This window comes from Nelusetta ayraudi, unplaced genomic scaffold (assembly GCF_046127955.1).
Source record: "Nelusetta ayraudi isolate G7.1 ecotype Tasmania unplaced genomic scaffold, CSIRO-AGI_Nayr_v1 ptg000056l, whole genome shotgun sequence".
NCBI lineage: Eukaryota > Metazoa > Chordata > Actinopteri > Tetraodontiformes > Monacanthidae > Nelusetta > Nelusetta ayraudi.
In genome coordinates, this window is record NW_027466106.1 from 836,390 (window position 1) to 858,623 (window position 22,234).

At 48.3% G+C, this 22,234-nt stretch overlaps 2 protein-coding genes across 2 annotated transcripts in view; both read left to right on the forward strand.

Annotated features, from left to right (window-relative positions):
• The window catches only part of LOC142896592 (protocadherin-15-like), a 185,347-nt gene extending 170,405 nt beyond the window's left edge, over positions 1-14,942 (forward strand). Inside the window, exons 34-38 of the mRNA XM_076038354.1 lie at positions 7,718-7,739; positions 8,393-8,431; positions 8,574-8,647; positions 10,105-10,219; positions 13,173-14,942. Of these exons, the coding sequence (XP_075894469.1) occupies positions 7,718-7,739; positions 8,393-8,431; positions 8,574-8,647; positions 10,105-10,219; positions 13,173-13,802 (880 nt within the window). The 3' untranslated portion in view covers positions 13,803-14,942. The remainder of the gene's footprint in view (positions 1-7,717; positions 7,740-8,392; positions 8,432-8,573; positions 8,648-10,104; positions 10,220-13,172) is intronic.
• Positions 1,360-4,595, forward strand: LOC142896647 (protocadherin-15-like). The gene is made up of 2 exons (XM_076038440.1): positions 1,360-1,391; positions 2,006-4,595. Exons 1-2 carry the CDS (start codon positions 1,360-1,362, stop codon positions 3,849-3,851), a joined length of 1,878 nt encoding a protein of 625 aa, XP_075894555.1. The 3' UTR covers positions 3,852-4,595.
• Positions 14,943-22,234: the final 7,292 nt, after the last annotated feature.

Below are 22,234 nucleotides of genomic sequence, written 5' to 3' on the forward strand. Positions count from 1 at the left end.
TTTTATTTTTTTTGCGGTATGATACTGAGAGCTGCACACTGGGGGGACTGGGCTTTGTGTTGTTGCTTCTGTCGCTGCTGCTACATGCAGAAGCTGCTGCATCTGTTGATCCCTCAAAGGACTGTGGTTGGTTATTTAGCTACAGCTGCTGTAGTTAAATCTGCCCCAGCGAAGGACTGGTTGTCTAATTGTTGCTGAAAAAACTTAGTTGGTTGTGCGACTTTAAAATCTGTAGTTTTTTAAGTTGCGTTTTTGCAAGACCCCTCCCCCGCCCCTTGAGGTAAGACTTTCAGAAAAGGTTCAAAAAGGGAACAAGAATCTCTTCGAAGCCCAGAGTCTTCTGTGCTGTGCTGTCATCAGTGTGGACGTGTGTGTGTGACGGCTGGCGGGTTGCGCCGATCCTCGGCGTTCAATAGTTTGGATTTACAACACGGTGGAAGCCGAACGGCCGTTGGCGTCACAACGGCTCTGGGAAAAAGAAAGCAGACGTTTGATGGGGGAGGCGTGGAGGGATTTGCTGACCGCAGCCGCTGCTGCTGCTGCTGCTGCTGCTGCAGGTTCATCAGCTGGAAAGAAAAAAGCTGCGGTGGAGATTGGAGGGAGGGAGACTCACCTGGCATCAGGGCCTGCTCTTATGAAAACACTATTAAAACACGAGAGCGCGTGTGTGTGTGTGTGTGTGTGTGTGTGTGTGTGTGTGTGTGTGTGTGTGTGTGTGTGTGTGTGTGTGTGTGTGTGTGTGTGTGTGGTTCAGCAGAGTGATCAGGAGAGCAATATTAAGTTTCTTTTTCGCACTCATTGCTGTTTCTGCGATCTTACTGTTGATCTGTTTCTCTCCTCTCCACTGTTTGTCTCTCTGGATTTAGACTGCAGTAAGTAACGACACTACGACAACTGTAGCGTAGCTAGTCTCCTCCTCCCGCCTCTAGGATTTGTTTGATTGTCCGCTATTAAATTTGAACGTCTTCCAAGTTTCGTGTTTTGAGAAGCGTGTTATGGATTTCTGTGTTCTTAGAAAAGCAAAACTGTCTTCCTACAGGCCCGTAGTTTGAGCCCAAGTAGCTGCAGAATAATTAATCACCCCAATGTGATTTGCCATCCTCTTGATTATGTCCTACAGTGTTGTGACTGATTGCAAAATAATCTCTCAAATGATCACAAGAGATGCCTTCCAAATCCCATACTTCTGCACTACATGGCTAAATTTCGAGTGTGCGAAGTGCTTCACACTTACCGCAAGCGTTATCAAACAGTCAAAACGGTGCCAGAAATTGTATTTGGAACAAGGATGCACTTCACACCCCGGACAAATGGGAATATTGGAAGCACAAGCGCCGTCATGCTGTTGTAGTACCCAATATGCCGTTTGTTGAGAGCGTGAAGTGGCTAACGTTAGTATCCAATTAAGAGCTAGCGTGCTCCAAGCCGTGCTGGTTGCATTTTACGGAGGCCGTTAACGCCGCGGCGGCCGTGCGGTTTTATGCGTGATTAATTGGTGCCTTCGCTGTCGGCAAGTCGCCCTGTTCAAAACTAGCAGAAGAAGAAGGAGGAGATGAGGCGGCCCGACTTTCTGTGTCGAGTGGCGCCGTGTGTTTTTGGGGCAACCGACGCCAGCCGTGTTAAGATGAGGCAAGCGCCCCTGCTGAGCACCTCTATTGAAGTGAGCTGACGGAAGTTGAAGCTCGTGTCTTCAGAGCAGAAACCCTGTTTGCAGGCGTCTCAATGGCAAAGCAGTCAATTTTAGCTAGAAACCTTCAGCACAAGCTCTGCATATATTTTAGTTAGGAGACTTTTTGACTCCGTTTTGCTTAAATGTAGTCGAAGGCCACCAGTTCAGTTCCCTGCAAAAAGTACCAAACAGAGAAGAGAGAGAAGAGATTGAATCATTCCAGCAGCAGCAGTCACAATGCTGGGACTGGTAACCAGTTAGACAACAAGGTAGCTATGGCGCTGATGCCTCCTCCCCCTCCTCCTCTTCCTTCACCTCCTCCTCGTCCTCCTCTAGTTCCTCCTCTTCTTCTGCCTTCTCTTTAACCTCCTACTCTTCTTCCTTCTCCTCTCTGTCCTCCTTTTTCCTCCTCCTCCTTCCCTTATTTCTCCTTTTCTTCTTCCTTCACCTCCTCCACTGCCTCTTCCTCCCTTTCCTCTTCCTGCACCACCTCCATCACCTCTTCCTCTTCCTCCCTGTCCTCCTCCTCCTTCACTTCCTCCCCCTTCTGCATCTCCTCCGCCTCCTCCTCTTCCTCCTCCTCCGTTCCGTCGCCGCTCTCAGCCGTAGGCCATCAGTCTTTCTCCGGGCTCAGGTCTCTTCTTTCTTCTTCACCTCCGCCCTCTCTGCTCGGTTCAGGGCTAAAAAGTCGGCCGCCGAGGAGGCCGACCGCCAGAGGCTTCTCAACGTCTTCGGCCGTGGCTCCGTGGCCGCCTCCCGCAGCAACGGAGCGCTGCGCGGTCACGCGCCTCGGTCCGAGAGCAACGTGACCTTCCTCTCCGACTGGAACCCGCTCACCACCCGCAACCCCGTCTACGACGACAGCAGCCCCCCCTTCTCCCCCGACCCCTCGGCCGGGTCGGCCTGGGCCTGGTCCGTCCCCGCCCGCCTCCACGGGGGCGCCGGCGCCTTCGGCGAGCCGAGGAGACGAGCGCTGATGGACCTGGACGACTGGGAGCTGCTGCTCGGCCGGGCGGCGGCGGCGGCGAGGGGGTCAGGGCTGGAGCGGCAGGAGAACTCAGAGGCTCTGCAGCCCGGCGGCTTCGGCGAGGCCAAGCTGTCAGTGCGCGAGCAGGCGCGGCAGTTCGAGCAGCAGGCGCAGCAGCGCAGCCGCGACTCGCTGGGCTCGCTCTCCTCCGTCCTGCTCCGTGACGACGTGACCGCCGACCTCGCGCTGCTCTCCGTCATGGACCACTCGTACAGCCCGCCACCGCTGGGCCGGGACTCGCCACCCGGGACGGGGGAGGGGCTGTGGCCGGTGGGCGGCCAGAGGCCCCGCACGCCGCCGGTGCTCCGCCGCTTCAGCTCCAGCATCTGCAGCTACGTGACGGTGCAGCCGTGTCAGATCATGGTGGAGATCATCCCGGACCCGCCGGAGGACCCGCCTCCGCCTCCCCCTGCCCCGCCCTCGCCCTCACCCTCGCCGCCGCCTCCTCCCACCCACCAGCCTCCTCCCCCGCCCTCGTCCCCCCCTCCGCCTCCCCCCCGTCCCTACAAGCCCCAGTACGACCCCCATCCTCTTCCTCCCCCCTCCCCCTGCCTTTCCCCACCTTCCCCACCTTCCCCACCTTCCCCGCCTTCCCTGCCTTCCAAGCACCTCCTCCCCCCTCCCCCGCCGCCCCTGCCTCCCCCACCCTCCCCCGCCGCCGGCGACCTGGCGCGTCCGGCCGTGCAGTTTGCGCCGGCCTACCTGCCGCCCGCCTCCTCACTGCGGCCCGTCTCGCAGCGGAAGCAGCCCCCCCCTCCCCCCGAGGCACCGGGGGGGGGCGGCGCCGGCAGGACCCGGGAGCTGAAGGGGATCCTGAAAAACATCCAGAACCTGGCCGACATCGAGAGGTCCGTGGCCAACATGTACAGCCAGGTGGACAAGAGCCGCAAGGCGCCGACCAAGTTGGGCCAGAAGCCACAGGCGGCCGAGGAGCCGCAGGGCGCCGGCCAGCCGGAGGGCGGTGGCCAATGGGACGAGCCCAAAATGGACCCGCCCGGCCCCAAAGGTCAGAGCGAGCCGACGACGAACTGCTCAGAAAACGAGGCGAACTTAGAAAACGGCCCAGCAGAGGAATCGCAGACGGGCCAGTCGGAGACGAGTCCAATCTCTGCCGAGCTCAGCGAAGATATTTCCTCTCACTCGACTCTCTTCTGACGTCTCCAACTTCCTCTTCTCCTTTGTTCTGGACTTTTACACTTTTATTTCACTTCATCCATGTTCATGCTTTACTTTTCTGCTCTTGTCTTTTCTGTTCTTGTTTTGCATGTATGCAGTGCTTTTTTTTAAATGAGGTGGTTTAATGTGGGAAATCATATTTTACTATTCAGCCAAATGAACACGGTCAGTTCAACAGTGTGGACTCATACCTCGTACCTCGACAGTATGTGGGGCTTTTTTTTTCTTTTTTTTTTTACAGTATTACCTTTGCTTAGCTTGTTGCCACCATCTGGACTGCTTGACATCAGTGTGAAATAAGGCCCCTAAATTTGCATTGAAGTCCATTTTTTAATAGTTTTAGTGTGTTTTACCAGCTTATAAGCGTAGCAATAAACTTTACGAGCCATAATTGATTTAAAGTAGCATAATGACCCGCAAACATACGGATCCCACAGCCCTCGGCTCTGTTCCCGCTTTGCTCTGGCTGCAGATTTTTTTTTTTTTTTTTTAATTTGTTCCTTGTTCTCTTCTGCAAGATGAGAGCCTGAATGTCGGAGACGGGCTTGCAAAACTGGAAAATGTTGTTAAACGGTTTCTTCCTCCAAAATGGTGGAAATTAGCATAAACATTAAAAATCTCCAAAAGATATGCAAATTTTCTCCCAAGGTTCTCGGCACCTTATTAAATAGTACATGATTAAAACATATTCGCAACGTTGTTTCGATGAATTGCCATCACACGAACCCCCGTCCCTCAACAGGAAGTAACGCGCGCAGAAATGACAGAGAGAGAAAAGAAAAAGCATGCGCCAGCTACCATCCCCGGAATCAACCTTGCATGCAAATAAACTCATCTGCGTTATCCTCAGACATTGACATTCTGCACTTCTAATTGGAAACATTTTCTTATCTCGGGCCGGAGCGCCGGCGCAGACACCCTCGGCGTCCCCCCCCCCCCCCGGCAGGCCGGTGTGGGAAGGAGACGGCCGAGCGCTGGGGGAGCTGTCTGTTCACATGTCTGCCGAGATTCTCCCAGCGTGATAAAGTAGGCGCTGTGGTGCCGGGGCTGCGCACTGGAAAAGGCTAATTAAAGAACCAATCAATCATTAACCAGGGCCGCTGCCTGTGGGACTGTCAGCTACTGTTATCCTCTGCTTTCCAACCGCAGCCTCTCCGACCTTCTGCTTCTCCCATTTGTCCGCACTCTCTCTCTCTCTTTCCCTCCCTTTCCCTCCCTTCATTTATCCCTCCCTCGCACTTCCTCACCCTCAGTAGTTGCCGCTGATACTTTTCAATCCTTAAGCCGTCTTTTTAATCCTTCCTCGTGGATCTCGGGAGATTCTATTTCCTTCTTTTTCACTCATTGCAATGCAACCTCTGTCCCTACTTTATTTCTTGGCTTTCTTTTTTTTGTTAAACACCTACCCCCTCTCGGTCTCTCCTCCTTGTACCCTCTATGTGTTCATCTCACCCTTCATGCCCAAAGGCAGCCGGTCTTGGTATTCTCGCTAGCCGAGCAATGTAATGTTTGATTCATCGCTCATTCCCCTGATAGGCAGATTGAATGCCTGCTAATTCTGTATTCCGTGTTCGCCGCGTGCGGTAATCTCTTGTCGAAAATGATGATAATGCTAATGGCAATGATGCTGGCGGCCTTCAGGCTGGTTTCTCCCGCATTGCAAGCAAGTCTTTGGCGTCGCGAGCGATGAGTCATCAATGGGTGCGGGGCGAAAAAAAGAATGAAAGCATTTGACATATTTTGATAAATATCAAAAAATGAATTAAAAAAAGCTGAGTTTGAAACAATTTTCCCCCAATCTCTCTTCACGACTTTTCTGTCTGTCAAACTCTCAAAATGTCAAATATGCCGTTGAGTAGCAGCTTAAAGCCCTCGCAGGAGATCCGTCATTTTGAGTGTCATCAAAATGTCCAACTTTTTCCAACAATTGGCCCGAACTTTAGTTGCTTTTACCGCCGGAACACGGAAGCCACTCCGACACCGCCTCTGCTCGTGGGAAGCGGAGCTGTGCAGACGCTGCATGTTTTATTCCAGGTTTGGGTCCAATATTGAGCCACACGATGCGTTTTAGTGTCGGGCCGCGTCTCGTTCAGCGTCACTTCCTGAGCCGTTGACCAGCTGTCGGATGGTCAAGGGACATCTGACGTCTCCGCTTGGCTGACTCAGCCTCGCGCACAGTTGAAGCCGAGCCACTTGCGGATATCACACAGATGTCTTGGTGCGCTGATGGCGACCAGCAGCAGCAGCAGCAGTGAAGCAGTGAAGCAGTTCGGACTCGCTGTACAAAAGAGACGCACACACGTTCCAAACTACACGAGGACGTTACTGCTTCCAAGCTGCGGTGTTTACCTTCAAAAATAATATCCCATTTTGTTGTTTGTTTGCTTTTCGACGCGTCGGTGCTGAGCGGCAGAATGAAACCGCCGCCGCTGCGACGCAGCTCTGATAGCTGATTGGCCGTTACGGCCGATATAAAACTGCACGACAGGAAGTTTTGCCGCAGCTAACGTTACGCTGTTAAGTTAACGGCTTGCGTACCTCAAGTTATCCCTGCCAATACGGCCCCGGCCTCATTGACAGTGTCCTCCAAACCATCTGTGAGTCCATATGCGCCTTCTTTTTTTTGTTTTTTTGCGTTTTCTTTTTTTTTTTGTGTGTGTGTTTCTTGAGGTTCCCAAGAAAAGGTTTGCCTGCAAACATAGCGGCTGTCTTGCGTCTGTCGCTCGTGTTTGCGTTTCTTCTGGCTCATTCATCAAACCAAGATTCCAGCCGCGGTGCTGATGGAGCAGTTTGATGGCCGTAAGCTGAACGTCCTGACGGGAACATTGAACTCTACGGTGGCGGCTGATGTTCGGCCCGCTACTGTTTGACTTTGGGCTGAAAAAGAGTTGCCCAGCTCCTCGCCGCGGACAAACTGACAAATATATTGGCAACTTGTGTGTCGCACCCACACGCCTGCCAGAAGGGCCGTTAGCGACAGTATCTCAAGCAGCGTGTTTTTCTTCCTTCTTTCTCTCCGTCTCATCTTTTTCCGCCTCCACTTGTGCAAACCTCCTGTGGCCGCCGCCCTCGGAGCCATTTCTCTTTGTCTTGGCGCGAGGCAGGAGTCGCTAGCTGCCGTGCCAGCGGGTCATCCATCAGATCCCCTACCCCCGTCAAGCTCTCCACTGGGAGGTGTGGCCATATGGCTCTACCTTGTCCCCCTGGTACCTGCCCATAATAACAGATTACGGCTCTCCAGAGGAAGCCCACATCATCGTTTGGCCATATATCTGAGTGTGGAAGTCGTCATAATTTACGAGGCTCTCCACAAAGGTTCCACTTGCCCGCTTGTGATCCTGTTAATGCTCCTGTTTATTTTGTTTTTTTTAATTTTTTTTACTACTGCTGTCCTCAGGAGCAGCTGTCTGAGGTCTGATGAAGTGAAATGGCTGCTGATGCACGTTAACGTGTCATCCATTCCAAAGAAGTCAGAACTTGAGTCCTGTGTTTGTTCTCTTTTACAAGGAAATGCAAATTGTGTTCAAATTGTAATGTGCCCGGCCTTTTCTTCCCATTTAGATTAGACAGTGTAGGATGGCGAGGGCACCCGAGGCCAGCGTGATCGCACGAAAGGCCCCTCGGGTCTCTCTTGAATAAAAAATAAAACAAAACAAAAACTCTGTAGGTTAGCACAAGAAAATGCAAAGTAAGTAAAGTTGCCCTTTTCTTCCTTGATCAGCAGTTTGTAGACAGACACGTTAGCCCTGTAGACTTAGCCTTCCATTTATCTGAAAGCACTGGAGATCCCCTCGAGAATCCACATTCATTGTTCTCTCTCGTTTCTTTCCCTCTGCGTCACACAGGAGGCGAGGCTACGGCAGACAGGTGAGCACTTCCTGCCTGCATTCGTTTGGTTGTTGTTGTTTTTTTTTTTAATCTGTTGTGCCAGATTTTTTTTCTTTCTTTTTCGTTCTTTTTTTTTTTTTTTTTTTTTTTTTTTGGCCGCGCCTGAGGCTGCCCATTATTCTTATCTTGCGACGCACTTGATGGAAAACAGAAATTACATCAGGGTGAGATGCTGTCGATAGGACCTCTGACACTGACGTTACAGTTCAGGTGTGATTCAAAAGCTGTTTTTTTATTCTCCGGCGCTGCTGTCAAAAAGCAGATAAGCATTTTGATGACTTTTCTTTTTCCATTTTTTTTCCCCCTCTGGTAAAAACAATATAAAGAATCGGGGAATAAGCAAAGCGCGTCCATCTGGCACTCCGTGGCTTGAAAGCGTTTTTTTTATCATCAGTCACGATACGGGTTTTCGCTGCCGTTGCAATTTCTGATTTCCCTTTGCATTCCTTAATCTTCCCTTTTTTTCTGGCCCCTCCCCCTACCTCTGTTATAAAACATGGGTATATTAAAAAAAAAAAAACAATCCTGCATTTTCTGACTGTAAATCTGATTCTTCCTCGTCTCTGTGTCTCTCCTGGCCCTCCTCTCTCCTCGCATCGCTTCATCCCCTCCTCTGTAACAATCTTTGGCAGCAACAGCAGCTGCTGAGGCCATCTCTTCTGAGACCTGAGGTAGAGCCACTCCTGCTCCTCCTATTTCACAGGGCTGCAGCCACGCCACACTAACCCCTCCAACGCGTGTTGCTGCTCTACTGTCTCTCTGCAAGAAGTGCTGAGTAATTTCTCTCTTTCTCTCTGCCTCTCCAATTTGCAGGAGCTCTCCATGGAGTCGGGTATTGACCCGGGCCAGGACTACTACACGCAGGACTACTATAATTACGACCAAGGGTGAGCATGCGGCCCGGCGTCCGCCTCCTGTTAGTCTCGCCAGAAATCAGAGGAATTGATCGCGTTTTTCATGATAATACATTTCATCAGCGCGGCTTATTTGTTCTAAACTTACCAGACTCAGGAGTAGGAATACATTATAAAGATTTTTTTTTTTTTTTTTTGAAGAAAGCATTATCAGCATAAGTAGTGCTGCCTTCTCACTTGTACATCTCAGCATTTAACCTTTCACTCCGTATCAAATGAGATCAATTATGCCGCCATGAGTCAAGACACCTGAGACTGTGAAAAGTCTTTTCCCACGATTAAATGGATGAAGGGTATTTAGGCTCTCCTCCTTCTTGGCCCATATGGTCTTAAGAGGGAAAAAAAAACCTGTGGAACTCAAAGCTGTAGCAGCTGCCGAGAAATCGATGTTCATTAAACACTGGCGTTCAGTAGCAGGTGACTTGCGGCACTCGGGGGAATTGGTGTGCAGGTTTTGATAAAACAGGAGGAGAAGCTCGAGCACCTCGCAGGCTTAAATCGCTGTCAAAAAAATCTGGCAAATTATAAAATATCGGCCGTATTGAAATCCAGTGGTGTAATTGCCAGTGAGGTTACTCACGGGCCGAGCTGTCATCCCCGGTAGCTCTAATTACCTTGGCTGTTGCTCAGCGAGGCTGACTCACGCCGGCCTTGCTCCCGTTCTATTTTAATGGTTTACACCCAAAGTTTGTTTTAAAACTTGAGCATCACAAGTGTAATCGGATTAGACTTAATAATGTAAACCGATTGAGGCCATCCGTCGCACTAATGTTCACAGCCTAAAGTGGGGGGAAAAAATTGTAAAAACCCAGTCGACACTCTGATCGGGTCATTCTCCACCAGTTTTCCCCATGAATACAAATATAACACAAAAGAAACCCACAAACAAACACTTTTGTATTTAACTCAAATTGCCACCGGCAAAGAGCTCAGAAAGTCTCATTTGAATATCCTCTCATAAAAGCGAGGTCGCCAAACATCCTACAGAATAGAAAGTGGTGCATTTAGGGTGAGGGTATTTTTTTATATATATATATCTTGTGAATGTGTCAATAGCCCTGAGCTATTATATTTTCCTCTTACAGGTTGAGGTCTCAGCATGTTTTAAGGATCTGCAAAATGAATTATGCAACCCTCTAATGAAGATGAACAAACATGCACTCTGCTGTATATTCATTCATGGAACAGCGTTTGCATTTTACACTCATTCCAGTTTTGTCAGTGATTTTTTTTCTTTTTTTAGGAAGAAATGCAAAACCCACAGCCGACTGTATGTGTCCATGCGGGCGCTGTGTTAAAATATCACACATTCTCAAAAGTGTCATTGGTGCAATAAAAAAGATTGAGGCTGTCCCTAGTGGTTGTGCAATATCTTGACATCTGTATGTTTGTCATATCAGGGTTTTTTTTTTTGTGCCGTTATTCCACAGGTATGACATTCCTCAGTATGGCAGTCAGAGGAGGCTGATCACACCTGTGTACGACGAGTATGGAGAGGTGATCATGGAGGATGATGGGTATTACTACGGCCCCCGCGGCCCTGAGGTATTACCGTTCCTTACAGCTGAACTTGATGCTTTTTGACATCTCGAGATGTCTGCTCAATGTCTCCATAGGTCGTGCGCCCTATGTATTAATATTACCGCGCTGTCACCCTCTGACACTTCATTAAAAAGAAAAGGTTGCTAAATTAAATATGACTGTCGTAGGGTCGAGGCGGAATGAGGGGCCGTGGTGGAATGCGGGGCAGAGGTCCACCGAAGAGAGTCGCTTTCAGGGACGTCCCGCCGGAGGATGAAAGCCAACAAGTCGAGCCAGCCGAGGCGGGCGATCGCTCCAAGGCTGCCAAGAGACTGAAGTCTGTCTTGAAACTCAGCAAACTTCTCGCTGCTACCAAGGGAGGAGAACAGCCAGCTGGTGCGTCTGGCACGTCTCCATGGAAGAAAGCCAAGTTGTTGAAGATGTTTGGTGCCGGGAAGAAGGATAAGGATTATGCAAAACTGATGTCGGCCCGCCGTATTGACAGCCAGGAGAGTTTGAGTGATGGACCGGCACCCCCGGGACCAATCGACAACAAATCAGATACCCGGAGCCGCCTCGGCAAAGTTTTCAGGAAAATCAACCTTGGGAACAGGTTGCAGCGGCGGCGGAAGTCACAGGGCAGCGTAAGTCGTAGCTCGGTCACCGGCAGCGAGAGGGAGGAAGCGTCTTCACAAGTCACCAGTGACGATGAGAAGAAGTCCAAAGTCTCCATTAGTGTCACAGAGAGCGAGCCGGAGGCAGGCGCTAGCGGGAGCAGTAAGGAGAAAGGCTCGGATGACGAGTCCTCAGAGAAAAGCAGCGTTGACAGAGATTATCTGAAAGTGGACTTGGACCGGGACGATGCCAACGAAAGCACCGTGGACTCTGAGGAAGAGCCTGACGGAGAACCAGGGGACTCTGATGAAGAGTCCAAGTCAGAAGGAGAGGAAACCGAGAAGGGATCAGTGAGCGAGAAAGAATCCGGGACCGAACGAGACTCCGGGTCGGAGAAAGGGTCAGGCTCAAGCAAGTCCGGAAGTTCGGAAACTGAGAAAGAATCCGAATCTGAGAAGGAGTCCGAGTCCGACAAAGAGTCTGAATCTGAGAAAGGGACAGAATCCGGGACAGGAACAGCGACCGAGAAAGACACGAGCACAGGGAAGAGTTCCGGAACAGAGGAGGAGTCTGGTGAAGAGACGGACGAGGAAGAAGAGGAAGAGGAGGAGGCTTCTGGAAGCACCAGAGGAAGCAGTTCATCTGCCCGCTCCTCCATGAAATCTTCAGCTACCGAGGCCAGCAAAGGTAGTAGTGCTTCAGGCAGCAGCGCTTCAGGCAGCAGCGGTACTGGCAGCAGCCAGGGAAGTGGCAGCCGCAGTGGCAGCACTAGCGGGAGCGGCAGTGGCAGCACTAGCGGGAGCGGCAGTGGCAGCGCTAGCGGGAGCGGGAGCGGCAGTGCTAGCGGCAGCATTAGTGGCAGTGCCAGCGGTAGTAAAGCCACGAGAAGTGACAGTGAGAGTGGCAGCAGAAGAGGCAGCAGTGACACATTAACATCTGGCTCCAGCTTGAGGTCGTCCCAGATATCCAGATCGTCCGGAAGTGCGCCAACCTCCGAGAAGTCCGGTGAGGAAATGAGTGAGGCCGAGTCTGGGACAGGAACGGCTAGCGACGCAGAGTCGGCTTCAGGAAGTGAGAGCGCATCGTCCCGCTGGTCCAGCCAGAGGACGTCGGCGTCCGGGTCAGAGTCCGCTGGAGGGTCGTCCTCCGGCAGTCAGGTGACCGACCAGAGTTCAGTGACTAGCGGGGAGACTTCGGCCAGTTCCCTGTCCACCAGGGGGAGCAAGAGTTCCAGGAAGTCCATCCGGAGTTACAGGTCCGAGGACACGATCACAGAGGAGAGCGAAGAAGAGGAAGAAGAGTCGGAGACGGCTGACGAGAGCAAAGAGTCGACCAGCGAGCTCAGCGACGGAGGGTCAGCTGACCCGGGACCCTCTTCTCCGCCCGCCGCCGCTACTGCCGGCCCCCCGTACGGCACCGACGTCAGAAGCCTCAGCAACACGTCCCTGGAGATGTACGGCGGGCTGTCGCCCATCACCGAGGTGGACGAGGACGCCATCTCCTCGGACAAATCCTCCCAGAGCAGCTCGGCCGCGTCCAGGGAAACACAGACGACTTCGGGCACCGACTCGGAGTTGGAGGGAAACTCCACGGCGTTCTAGCCAGACGCTTGTTTTGTCCACTGTCAAGTAAGAGCGTGTGAAATCAACTCGCCCTTTGCATGAGCTCGAGGAAGTATCGCTGCCGCCCCCTGCAGGGTGTTTCCATCATCTACTTCTTCTTCTTCTACAGCTCCTCTCAGAGCTCGGTGGTGGTTTCCTGCTGTAGATATTGCTCTCTACTCCCCCCCCCCCCCGCCCCCCCCCGCCCCCCCCCCCCCCCCCGCACCCCTCTTCAAAATGTCTCATTTGTATTTTCTGGTGCTCTACTTTCACCGCTTTATACTATGCTCGTGTTTTTGCTGTGGGATTTTGCATGCTGCTCTATTTTTAGACTTCAGATTGTTGAACCTGCTCCTTCTTCCGAAGATCATATTGGTTTTTCTCAGTGGAATGACAATTGATCCGAAACTTGGCCAACGTGACGAGACTTATCTAGTGTGGTTATGACTGTATAAAAATGTGCTCTTTGATAATAAAGAATTACATGTACTGAGTTATTTAAACAAAAAACATAGCTTGAAAATAGAGCTGTCTGCATTTATTAGAGATAATAAATGCAGACTGTATTGAACCAAGACGTCTGTATCACAACAATACTGGCATTTCTCATTCTTTACGATATTCATATTTGAGTGCAGCAGCAGAGAAACCTTTCCAAGGACTTATTATTATGAACAACAATTTTTCCATAGAATTTTACACACATTAACCTTGACTCCTCCCTTTTCCTCTTCCTCTTCCGCCTCCTCTTCCGTCCTCAGCAGGGAAAGATAAAGCGGATTAAGCTGGTGGTCGACCAGGGCAACGAGACCAACGGCATCTCGGGGGAGGAGGGCGGCGGCGGCGGCGAGGCCCAGCGGAGCCGACTGGCCAACAGCCACGGCCACATCAACGGCAGCATCTACCTCGCGCACAACGGCACCATCGTGCGAACTCGCAGGATGCCCCACCCCAACAACCTGAAGGGGGGCTCCCCCTGCCGCCTCAGCAAGCACTTCAAGAAACTGGACAAACTGGGCGTGACCCACGAGGAGCCCGTCAGCATCGAGGGGTGCGCGGAGGAGGCGGAGCTCGGGTCGGGCCCGCGCCTCGCCTCCACCGCCGACGCCAACCTCAGCACCCGCTGCTCCTCCTCCTCCTCCGGCTCCCTGGGGCCCGCGGACGTCCGAGGGTTCGGCTCCAAAAACAGTATCGCCAAGGTGTCGGTTGAGAGAAACGGCGGCGGCGGCAGCGGCGGCCTGTGTGTGAGCGAGGAGCGAGAGACGTGTGTGGACAACCACAGGGACAGCCGAGAGACGCTGGAGTCCCACAGCGAGCACACACTGTCCGAGGAGGACGAGCTGTGGATGGGACCGTGGAACAGCCTGCACATACCAATGACAAAACTCTAACTGGCCGCGAAGAAATTGGTTTTGTTTCTGTTTCCATTTTTCACTTCTTTTTTTTTTTTTTCTTCATGTTGCTTTTGTTTTGAAAACATTGATTTGACGGGAGAGAAGACGAGATAAAAAAAAAAAAAAAAACGTCGACAACTGTGTGCCTCAAGTATCTTTTCTTTGTTTTAGCCTCTTTTTTTTTTTTTTTTACTGAACAATCGTTCATATTTTCCGTTGCTATCATAGATGAGAACACTAAGATGCAAGAAAATGAATGCTGCATAAATATTTTCTTTTTTTCAAATCTAACTTTACCCTTGATTGTAGTTTAAAATTTTTCATTTACTTGATCAATAAGAGATTGTCATCAATGAAAATCAGAGGGGAGGGGGGGAAAATGCAGAATATATAAAGAAATTGTCACGTTACAGTATATTATAAAGTCAGAGAAAAATTATTTTGCTAAATGTCTATTTGCTTTACTTGCTGATAACCGAGATTGTCATTTATTACCTTACGTTGTGATCACTTGATGTTTTTTGGAGATTTCTGGAAAGTATATAAAAAGATTATTTTTGTCTATTTTCTACCCGACGGAGGCGGAGGAATCCAGAGCGTGACTTTTGCGACAGCGTAGTGCCCGCGTGGCCGTCACTGCTGCACGGCAGCGGCGCCGAGCATTTTTTTATATGGACATTTGTATCTACGGAATGTGGTTCTTTTCAAGAAACCCCTTGACGTCATGCAGAACTCACTCTGTCCATGATAAGTTAGCGACACATCAGGAAGAAAAAACAAAACAAAAAAACAAACACCTACCAAAAATGTACCGGATTCAACAATAAAGTCTATTGTATACAGATTCTTATCATTTCAAAGTGTGTTTTGAAGCGCGTTGGGCTTTGACTGTTTCTCCCTTCACCTCGCGTCCCGGCGGTGGAGACTTTCAACTCGGTGATGCCGTGTCAAAGGCAGCTGCTGCGTGTCGCTGTGGATGACGATGCAGGGGGGTGCTGTGAGGATACGCTGCTTCAAACTAATAATGGCAATGGAAGTTGAATATGAGGCGGCCCACGGGCGGGCACAACTCAGCAGTACACTCATAAAAATACAATGTCTGCAGACAGTTCTGTCAGCAAGATGCCCCTCTACCCCCTCACTCTCCCCCCCCCTCGCCCCCCCCCCCCCCCCCCTCTCCTGGTTCTCTCTCTCCAGAAGAGCAGTGACAGGTCACCTAACATGCGACTGTGGATTGTTACTGAATCGCGGAGAAAAACAGTGGGAAGTGTGCCGGCAAGTCAGGGACTGACAATCACGTTGAGCCCGCTTTCTCACTTGTCAACACAATCTGCAAAAACAAAAAAGGAGAGGGAGGGGGGGGGGGGAGAGAGGAAAGGCATCCACAAAGGCGGCAGTGATTGTAACCGAAAAGGCGGAAAAGAAAAGAATCTGAGGCGCTTTTTTTTCCCTTTCTCTCGGAGATTGACACATGCGAAACCTCCGGAATGACATTTACCAAAAATGTCCTGCAGTCAATCCAAATTGCGAGAACGCCAATCAGGTTCACAGGGTTTCTTTTTTGGAGGCGGAGAGAAGAGCCGGAGCCGAGCGCGAGAGCGCAGCCGGCTTGAAAGGCTTCTCGGAAATCAGGTCAGGAGGGAACCTTGTTCTCATCCAAACAGGAGAGAGTGTCCTGATGGATCAAAACACGCCGCCGCCACTGTGGAGACGGATAAAGAAATGCAGACGGAGCTGCAGAAAAGAATTTTGAAAATAAATAAATAAATAAATAACGAAATCGGCCTGCATTTTAATTATCACTCCTGCTTATTTTTGTTGCCTTTTGGCAGCTGCGAGTGAAAATCCTCTAATGTTCACCCACCGTCCATTAAAAAGCAGCAGCTCTGTTCACAGCCGTCAGGAATACACATCAGCGTCTGTAATTACTGATGCTTATTTGGGTGGAAAGGTCGCACTGCATCGTTGCCTTAAGATAAGTAATTCATTTTCAAAAAGATAAAAGCAAGGAAGGGAAATGAAAGAAACCAATCTGTGTTCTCTCCCATATACACTTTCTTTCTTTGGATTAATGCCAACACAATAAGATTATATACCAGTCCATATTTTTATGTAATCTTACTGGGGACATTAAATTATACTGATTAGAATGGACATATGGCTGCTGTAATGATTTTTTTTTTTTTTTTATCTGGAAAGATGCCTTAAGTTGCATCTGCATTTGTGCAAGAGAAAAAAAACATATTAAAGATACTGGAATGCTGCCTGGCAAGACAAATATTGACTTTGGATTTAAGCACATCATGCGAGTTATCAATCACAACCGAAACCACAACACAACGTGAAGAATGTCAACTATCCAGTCATCGCAGGTGTTTTTGATGTCAAAGTTATAGCGAGTCCTGAAGATGTTTATCATGTAGTATTTTTGACTCTCCACTCTAAATATACATCTTACCGAAAAATAAACTGTTTACCTTCCCCACCATCCACACTTCTCTGTAGTCGCAACACTGTTGAATGTCTTGACAGGCAGCATTAGGTTCTGCAGGGTGTTGCCGAGCCTCAGCTGGAAAGACTGCAGACAAAACAGACAGATAAGAGAAACATCAGTCTTCTTAGCTCTTGTAATACTGCAGTAAAACAGAGCTCCTCATATTTCTTTTTCACAGTTGGTTTTTAAATTGCATTTGTCTGATTTGAATCTGATTGTGTTTTATGTGCTTGACTCTTGAAGTTGGAAAGGCATTAAACATTGATTTTACATAGAACAATAATAAAACAGTGAAAAGGTCGGGACGTGAAAATCTAGTTTAGTTTTAACCTTTCAGCAACTGTCATTAAATGGATTCTGACAAAACGAAACCTGAAGACAGATTCTGACGACAACACAATGTTAACGCAGTGTCTTCTTCTGACTCCCCTAGCAGGTCAGTCCTGTTGCTAAAGACCTGTTCTTGGTCATTGGCCAGTATTTGGTTGCAGGTTTGACTTTCCTGTGAGGATTTTTGAGCACTTGATTTTTTTTTATTTCCCACTGATTGTGACTTGAGGTTGTTGGTCTTGATCTACTCATTCAACCCTCACATCCTCCATCTAGTGAAACATCGATGATCTTAGCCATAGCGCCATCATCAGGTTTAAGCTCCTACTTTATGACAAATACCTGCAAAAGCAGACTTCCCTGCAGAGTTCTGTCACTGCATGACAGCTCGTACTGATGACTGACATCGCAGCCTTGCAGCGTGCACTTTCAGAGGTGGATTTGATACAAAAAAAAAAAAAAACAAACGAACCACCCCCACGGTTTCACTGCTGTTTGTGGTTATGTTAAGTCATTTCTCCGCAGCAGTAATTCTGTCGTAGGCTTGGAAGAAAAAAAAAATCACGACCCAGAAACACTCATGCACTTCAGAGAGATTCATAAATCTCCTGAGAGTTTATAAAGCCAGATGATTTACACACTGGGAAGCCTGCGGGTGTAGCGGCTTGATGCAGGCACCCGGCGATGGTGCAGGGTCAGGCTGCATCTCTGCAAGCGTCTCGCATCAACCTTATTTTAATTGGCCTTTTGAGGCCACGTGCCACGCCTCAACTTTAATCATTGCAGCCAACACCTCTTCATAACAGCAGAGAAAATTCACGGGCTTGCTGGGGGAAAAGGCAACAGCTGCTAGCGTGCAGCCCATCATGTGTTAGCATTCAATTTGACAAAGGGAAGAAGTGGGAGTATCTTCACAGAAGCACATCAATATTATATCATTTGCTGATGAAATATTCATGGAAAAAGTCGGGGAAAAAAACACAAGCTCAATAGAAGAGAGAAATCAGGGTTTTTTTATTCTCTCATTCTTGGGAAATATTGGCATGTTTTACCCCTGTGGACTAATGGCCCCATTTTCAAAAAGACAAATGTCCAGGAGCATAATGACTTTATTTATTTATTTATTTATTTTATTTTTATTTTTATTTTTATTGTTTTGCTTTACATTTTGGACATGAAGAGATTTGGAATTTCTTTCAACTTTCTTCATGCCAAGTTTTTTGAGTTATGAATTAAAAATATTTTCCAGAAAATTGAAGAAAATCAGAACGGGCATGGGTCAATGTTTATTCTGACAATGTTGGACGTGTTGAACTATATAGCTGAGCATGGAAATGGGTGAAAGAATGAAAATTTTCAATATCTTTAAAAATGTATAAAAAATTTTTACCTGGGACCTTCTTTTAGAAAACATTTTCATGACTTAGGTTTGCCTGAAGCTCACTGGGATGACTGTTCTTTGATAGCTTAGCATGTCAAAAAAAAAAAAAAAAAAAGGCAAACAAGTGCAAAATCTCAACATCTTCAAAATGTCAAAAACAAAACATCATACCGTGCCCATACGTTCTTGCTGGAAAATGTGGTCATAGGTTGCCTTCACAGTCCCGGCCTACAGCAGGCGGCATGGTAATCCGTTCATGAGTCATCCTAGAGGAGATTATCGCAAGTCCCCAAAGGAGGCATGAGAAACTCTTTACAAGACCAGTCTGTCACCACTGCTTTATGCAAACTCAGACCCGCAGGGCAGGAGTCTCCATTTCCTCCCAATAGCTCTAATTTAGCATGATGCATCTCGACTGTCTTCATCTTAAGTGGCTTTTTTTCCCCCCGTTTGTATTTGTTTGTTTGTCTCGGGTGAGATTGCATTGTGGTTATTGCAAACACAGGAGGACATGGACGTGATGAGGAGGATGGCGTTCGGTCAGAAATGGGTGGCGGGTCATGTTTAATTCCCAGGCCTGAACGAGCAGGGCAGGAGTCGGTATGTTTTTCCTCAACACAAACAAACCACAGCCACTGGTTCAAATTACAGCCCTCGCCATTCGTCCACTGTGTCATTATTTTTTGTTATTCACTGAATTCCAGCTTTTCACTCATTAAACCAAATCAGGTCCGCCCTGCAGCCGGCAACAGGGACCTGCCGGGGGCCGCTTGCTTATTATTAGTGGAGCCACATTAGAGGGTGCGACGCGGTTTATGCCAATCATACCACCTGGTGTAGGCGTAATTTCTTTGATGAGCAACACGCCAGTTTTATGAAGCTCTTTGTTCTTGTTAAGACATCAAGAGCTGTTTTCTTGGGGGGGGGGGGGAGCAGGGTTTTTTTTGACACTGATTATTACTTGGGGCAGACAAATGATGTCTGTTGTTGTTATCATCATTATTATTATTATTATTATTATTATTATTGTTATTTCTGATTCAGGGGGTTGTTAGCACATGTTGGGTAGTTTAGTCAGACAGTGATGATGCCAGTTCAAAACAACAAAATCAAAATGGTCACAAAGAGATTTTAACTATGTCGTTATCATAAAATGTATTACTCCAATGTTTTGTTTTCTTTTTAATGAAAATGCATGGCCAAGAGATTTGAGTACACAGTGTAGACTTATTCCTACGTTTTGATTCAGCTCAGCGTGCATTTATTCTGCTTTATTGACAATAAAATGAGTGTTCCTAATTTTGGTAGTCTAAAGTATTTCAGATGTTTGTCTCGGTCTTGCCGGTTATTCTAGCAAAAAAAAAAAAAAAAACACGACAGTAATTAATCATTCCGTGCGACAGTAATCTGGTTCTGTCGCTACGTACACAGTCTAGTTGCAGCGCGAGTATCTCCAAGATGGCGACTTCCGGTTTTGATGACGCAACGTGGGGGGAAAAATTGTATACAGAGATTGCAGTGACAAACCTATTACCTAAAGCTGCCGACGGTCTCGCAGCAGCAGTCGTCCCTCCCTCCCTGGGTGTATTGCTGTCGAGCTTTTGCTCTCACCCGTTCAATGATGAAGGCATCAACGTTTTCCCATCGGCGGCAACTCAATTACCCACTCAACTTACGTCCGTCTCACGGAGGCTCGGCGGTATCTCTGCGGCCCCACTCAGGGCACTCATTTCAACGGTGATCCATTTGGCGTTCAGCTCGGCCACCTGTTAAGATTACACCTCGCCCAGCTGCTTCGCGTTTTTTTTTTTTGGCACACCACTGCCTACCAATTAACTTTCCCTGGAGTGAGGTGAAGGACGAGTGAGTGAGGAGTGAGAGCAGGAGAGGCCGAGTCGGAATTCCTGCGCGGCCCAGCGAGAACGTCCGAGAGGGACTCGTAAATGGCCTCAGGTACGTGCACAAAGCAGGGGTTGGTTTTTATTTAAAGGACACAACAAACGAGATTTCTCTTTCACTTTGACTCGAATGGAAAGTGCTGCAGCTGTCTTCTCTTGCACTTGTTTACACATTCTGATCACTTGTGTGAAGCATTGTCCCTAAAATGAGACCGAGGTGGCGCTGTCATGTCATGTTGTCATGACCCATCTGTAATCTGCCCCATTTAGGTTTTTTGTTTTCAGTTTTTTTTTTATTTATGATTATTATTTTATTTTTCCCAGTACAGCGTTACTCCAATATTTGACTCAATCCCTGCTTTACGCAGTAACGGCCACAAGATGGCGCTTGAAACTCACGGCACGGCTACACCTCTTGATGTTTGTTCGAGAAGGCTAAAGAGGAGACGCAAAGTGTTCCGTATAGGCGGCATTGATGGAGGAGATGGAAACTGGTGGTGGATAATAATAATAATAATAATAATAATAATAATAATAATAATAATAATAAACTAGGTCAGATTAGAGAACAAACAGTAGGTTGTTGCATTTGTAATGTTCGATATGACACATAAACATGATAAAATAAGAATGAGACTCTTCATAAATACTGCAAGGCTGAAAGATTCCATCACTTGCTGCCTCTGCCCACCTTATGAGTCCCTCAGAATTGGATGTGTGTTTTTTTTTTGTTTTGTTTTTTTCTGTTCTCCACTCTGGCATGCAGTGGACAACAGATCACCCCTATTTTCTTCTGGCCGTGGGCAGATTCAGGACCATCATCATCTCCTCATTTCCTGCAGCTATTTAAAACTGTGTCTCTCCAAAATAGGCACCCGATGACCGCAGTCGGAGCTTTCTGGGGACCTGCTTTTCAGACTAATTTGAGGATGTTTTCGCATGTCTCGCTGTGTTTTGTTTTGACATCCCTCTACCTTCGCTGCCCGTTTCTGTGTGTGTATGTGTGTGTGTGTGTGTGTGTGTACAAAGCGTGTGCCATCTGACCTAATGCCATTTTAAAGGCATCTCAAATGTTTTTAGCTTACCATAACTATATATTGCACCTCTTGAGCGCTTTATAATTTCTATGCAGCACTTGTTATTTTGGAAATGTACTCAAAAACCCAAAGTAAGGTTTAACCAACAGACAGGTCTCGCATGCGCGCGCACGCACGCACGCACACACACACACACACATGCAGCAGCAGCAGCTCAGAGAGGGCAGGCCTGTGACATCCCGCCCAAAGGTTATATTCTATCTGAAATGTTGGGTGTGTAGCAAAATACATGCTCCGAACTGTCTGGCTCTCCTAATGAAGGGGTGCATGACTGGCAGTCCTGTGTCTGTACCATGTATCATGTGCCGCTCTATCACTGGGTACAAGGACGGAGCATATCCTGCTTCTATACCTGCAGGCGGTGCAGCCCTGCGTAGCGAGAGTTCACTTAGTTATCATGCAGCCTTTTCTGTTTTTTCATGCAATTTATGCTCTTCCAATGCTCCCAGTGCTGTAAACAGCATGCAGGAGAGTTTTTTTTTTTGTTTTGTTTTGTTTTGTTTTTTCATTTCACCAAAAAAAAAAGAAAAAAAGAAAGCCCTCTCTTATTATTGTGAGCTTGCAAGTCGGACAAGTCTGGCGGGGCCAGGCTTGTCCGACTTGCAGGCCTCCAGCACCCACAGTGTTAATGTATAATGTCAACGCAGGAGGGAGCCTTGTTAAAAAGCAATTAAACCAAAATGATTTAAACATTGTGTGGTTTGGCTGTCGACGAGGCTCGGGTGGTGGTGCGTGAGTATGAGTGTGTATGTGTGTGTGTGTGTGTGTATGCGTGGGGATTGGTGGGGCGGCGCACACTGTTTTGTTGTCTTTAAAATGAGAATTTCACTGTCTGCTCACGCTGAAAACCGCTATTTGTGTGAGTGTAGCCCCAACCACACTTTCCCACAGCCGCCAAACCATACCAAACCACAGACTTCTGGGTACGTGCACCACACACACACACACACACACACACACACACACACACATACTCACTCACGCGCGCGCGCGCACACACAGTTCACATGAAGACTAATTGAGGGGTTTGACTAGTTTTTGGTGCATTAAAACGGTAGCAGTTTTAAATGACAGGGGCTGAGACATACTTTCATTGATGTCTGCGAGCCTGGTGGAGATGGCTGATTACCCGAGAAGACGAAGAAGAAGAAAAAAAAAAAAAGAGGACGTGGCATTCCGTAACTCTTATTATATTCCTTTGTAATTCATTGACTGAATCACACCGTCTT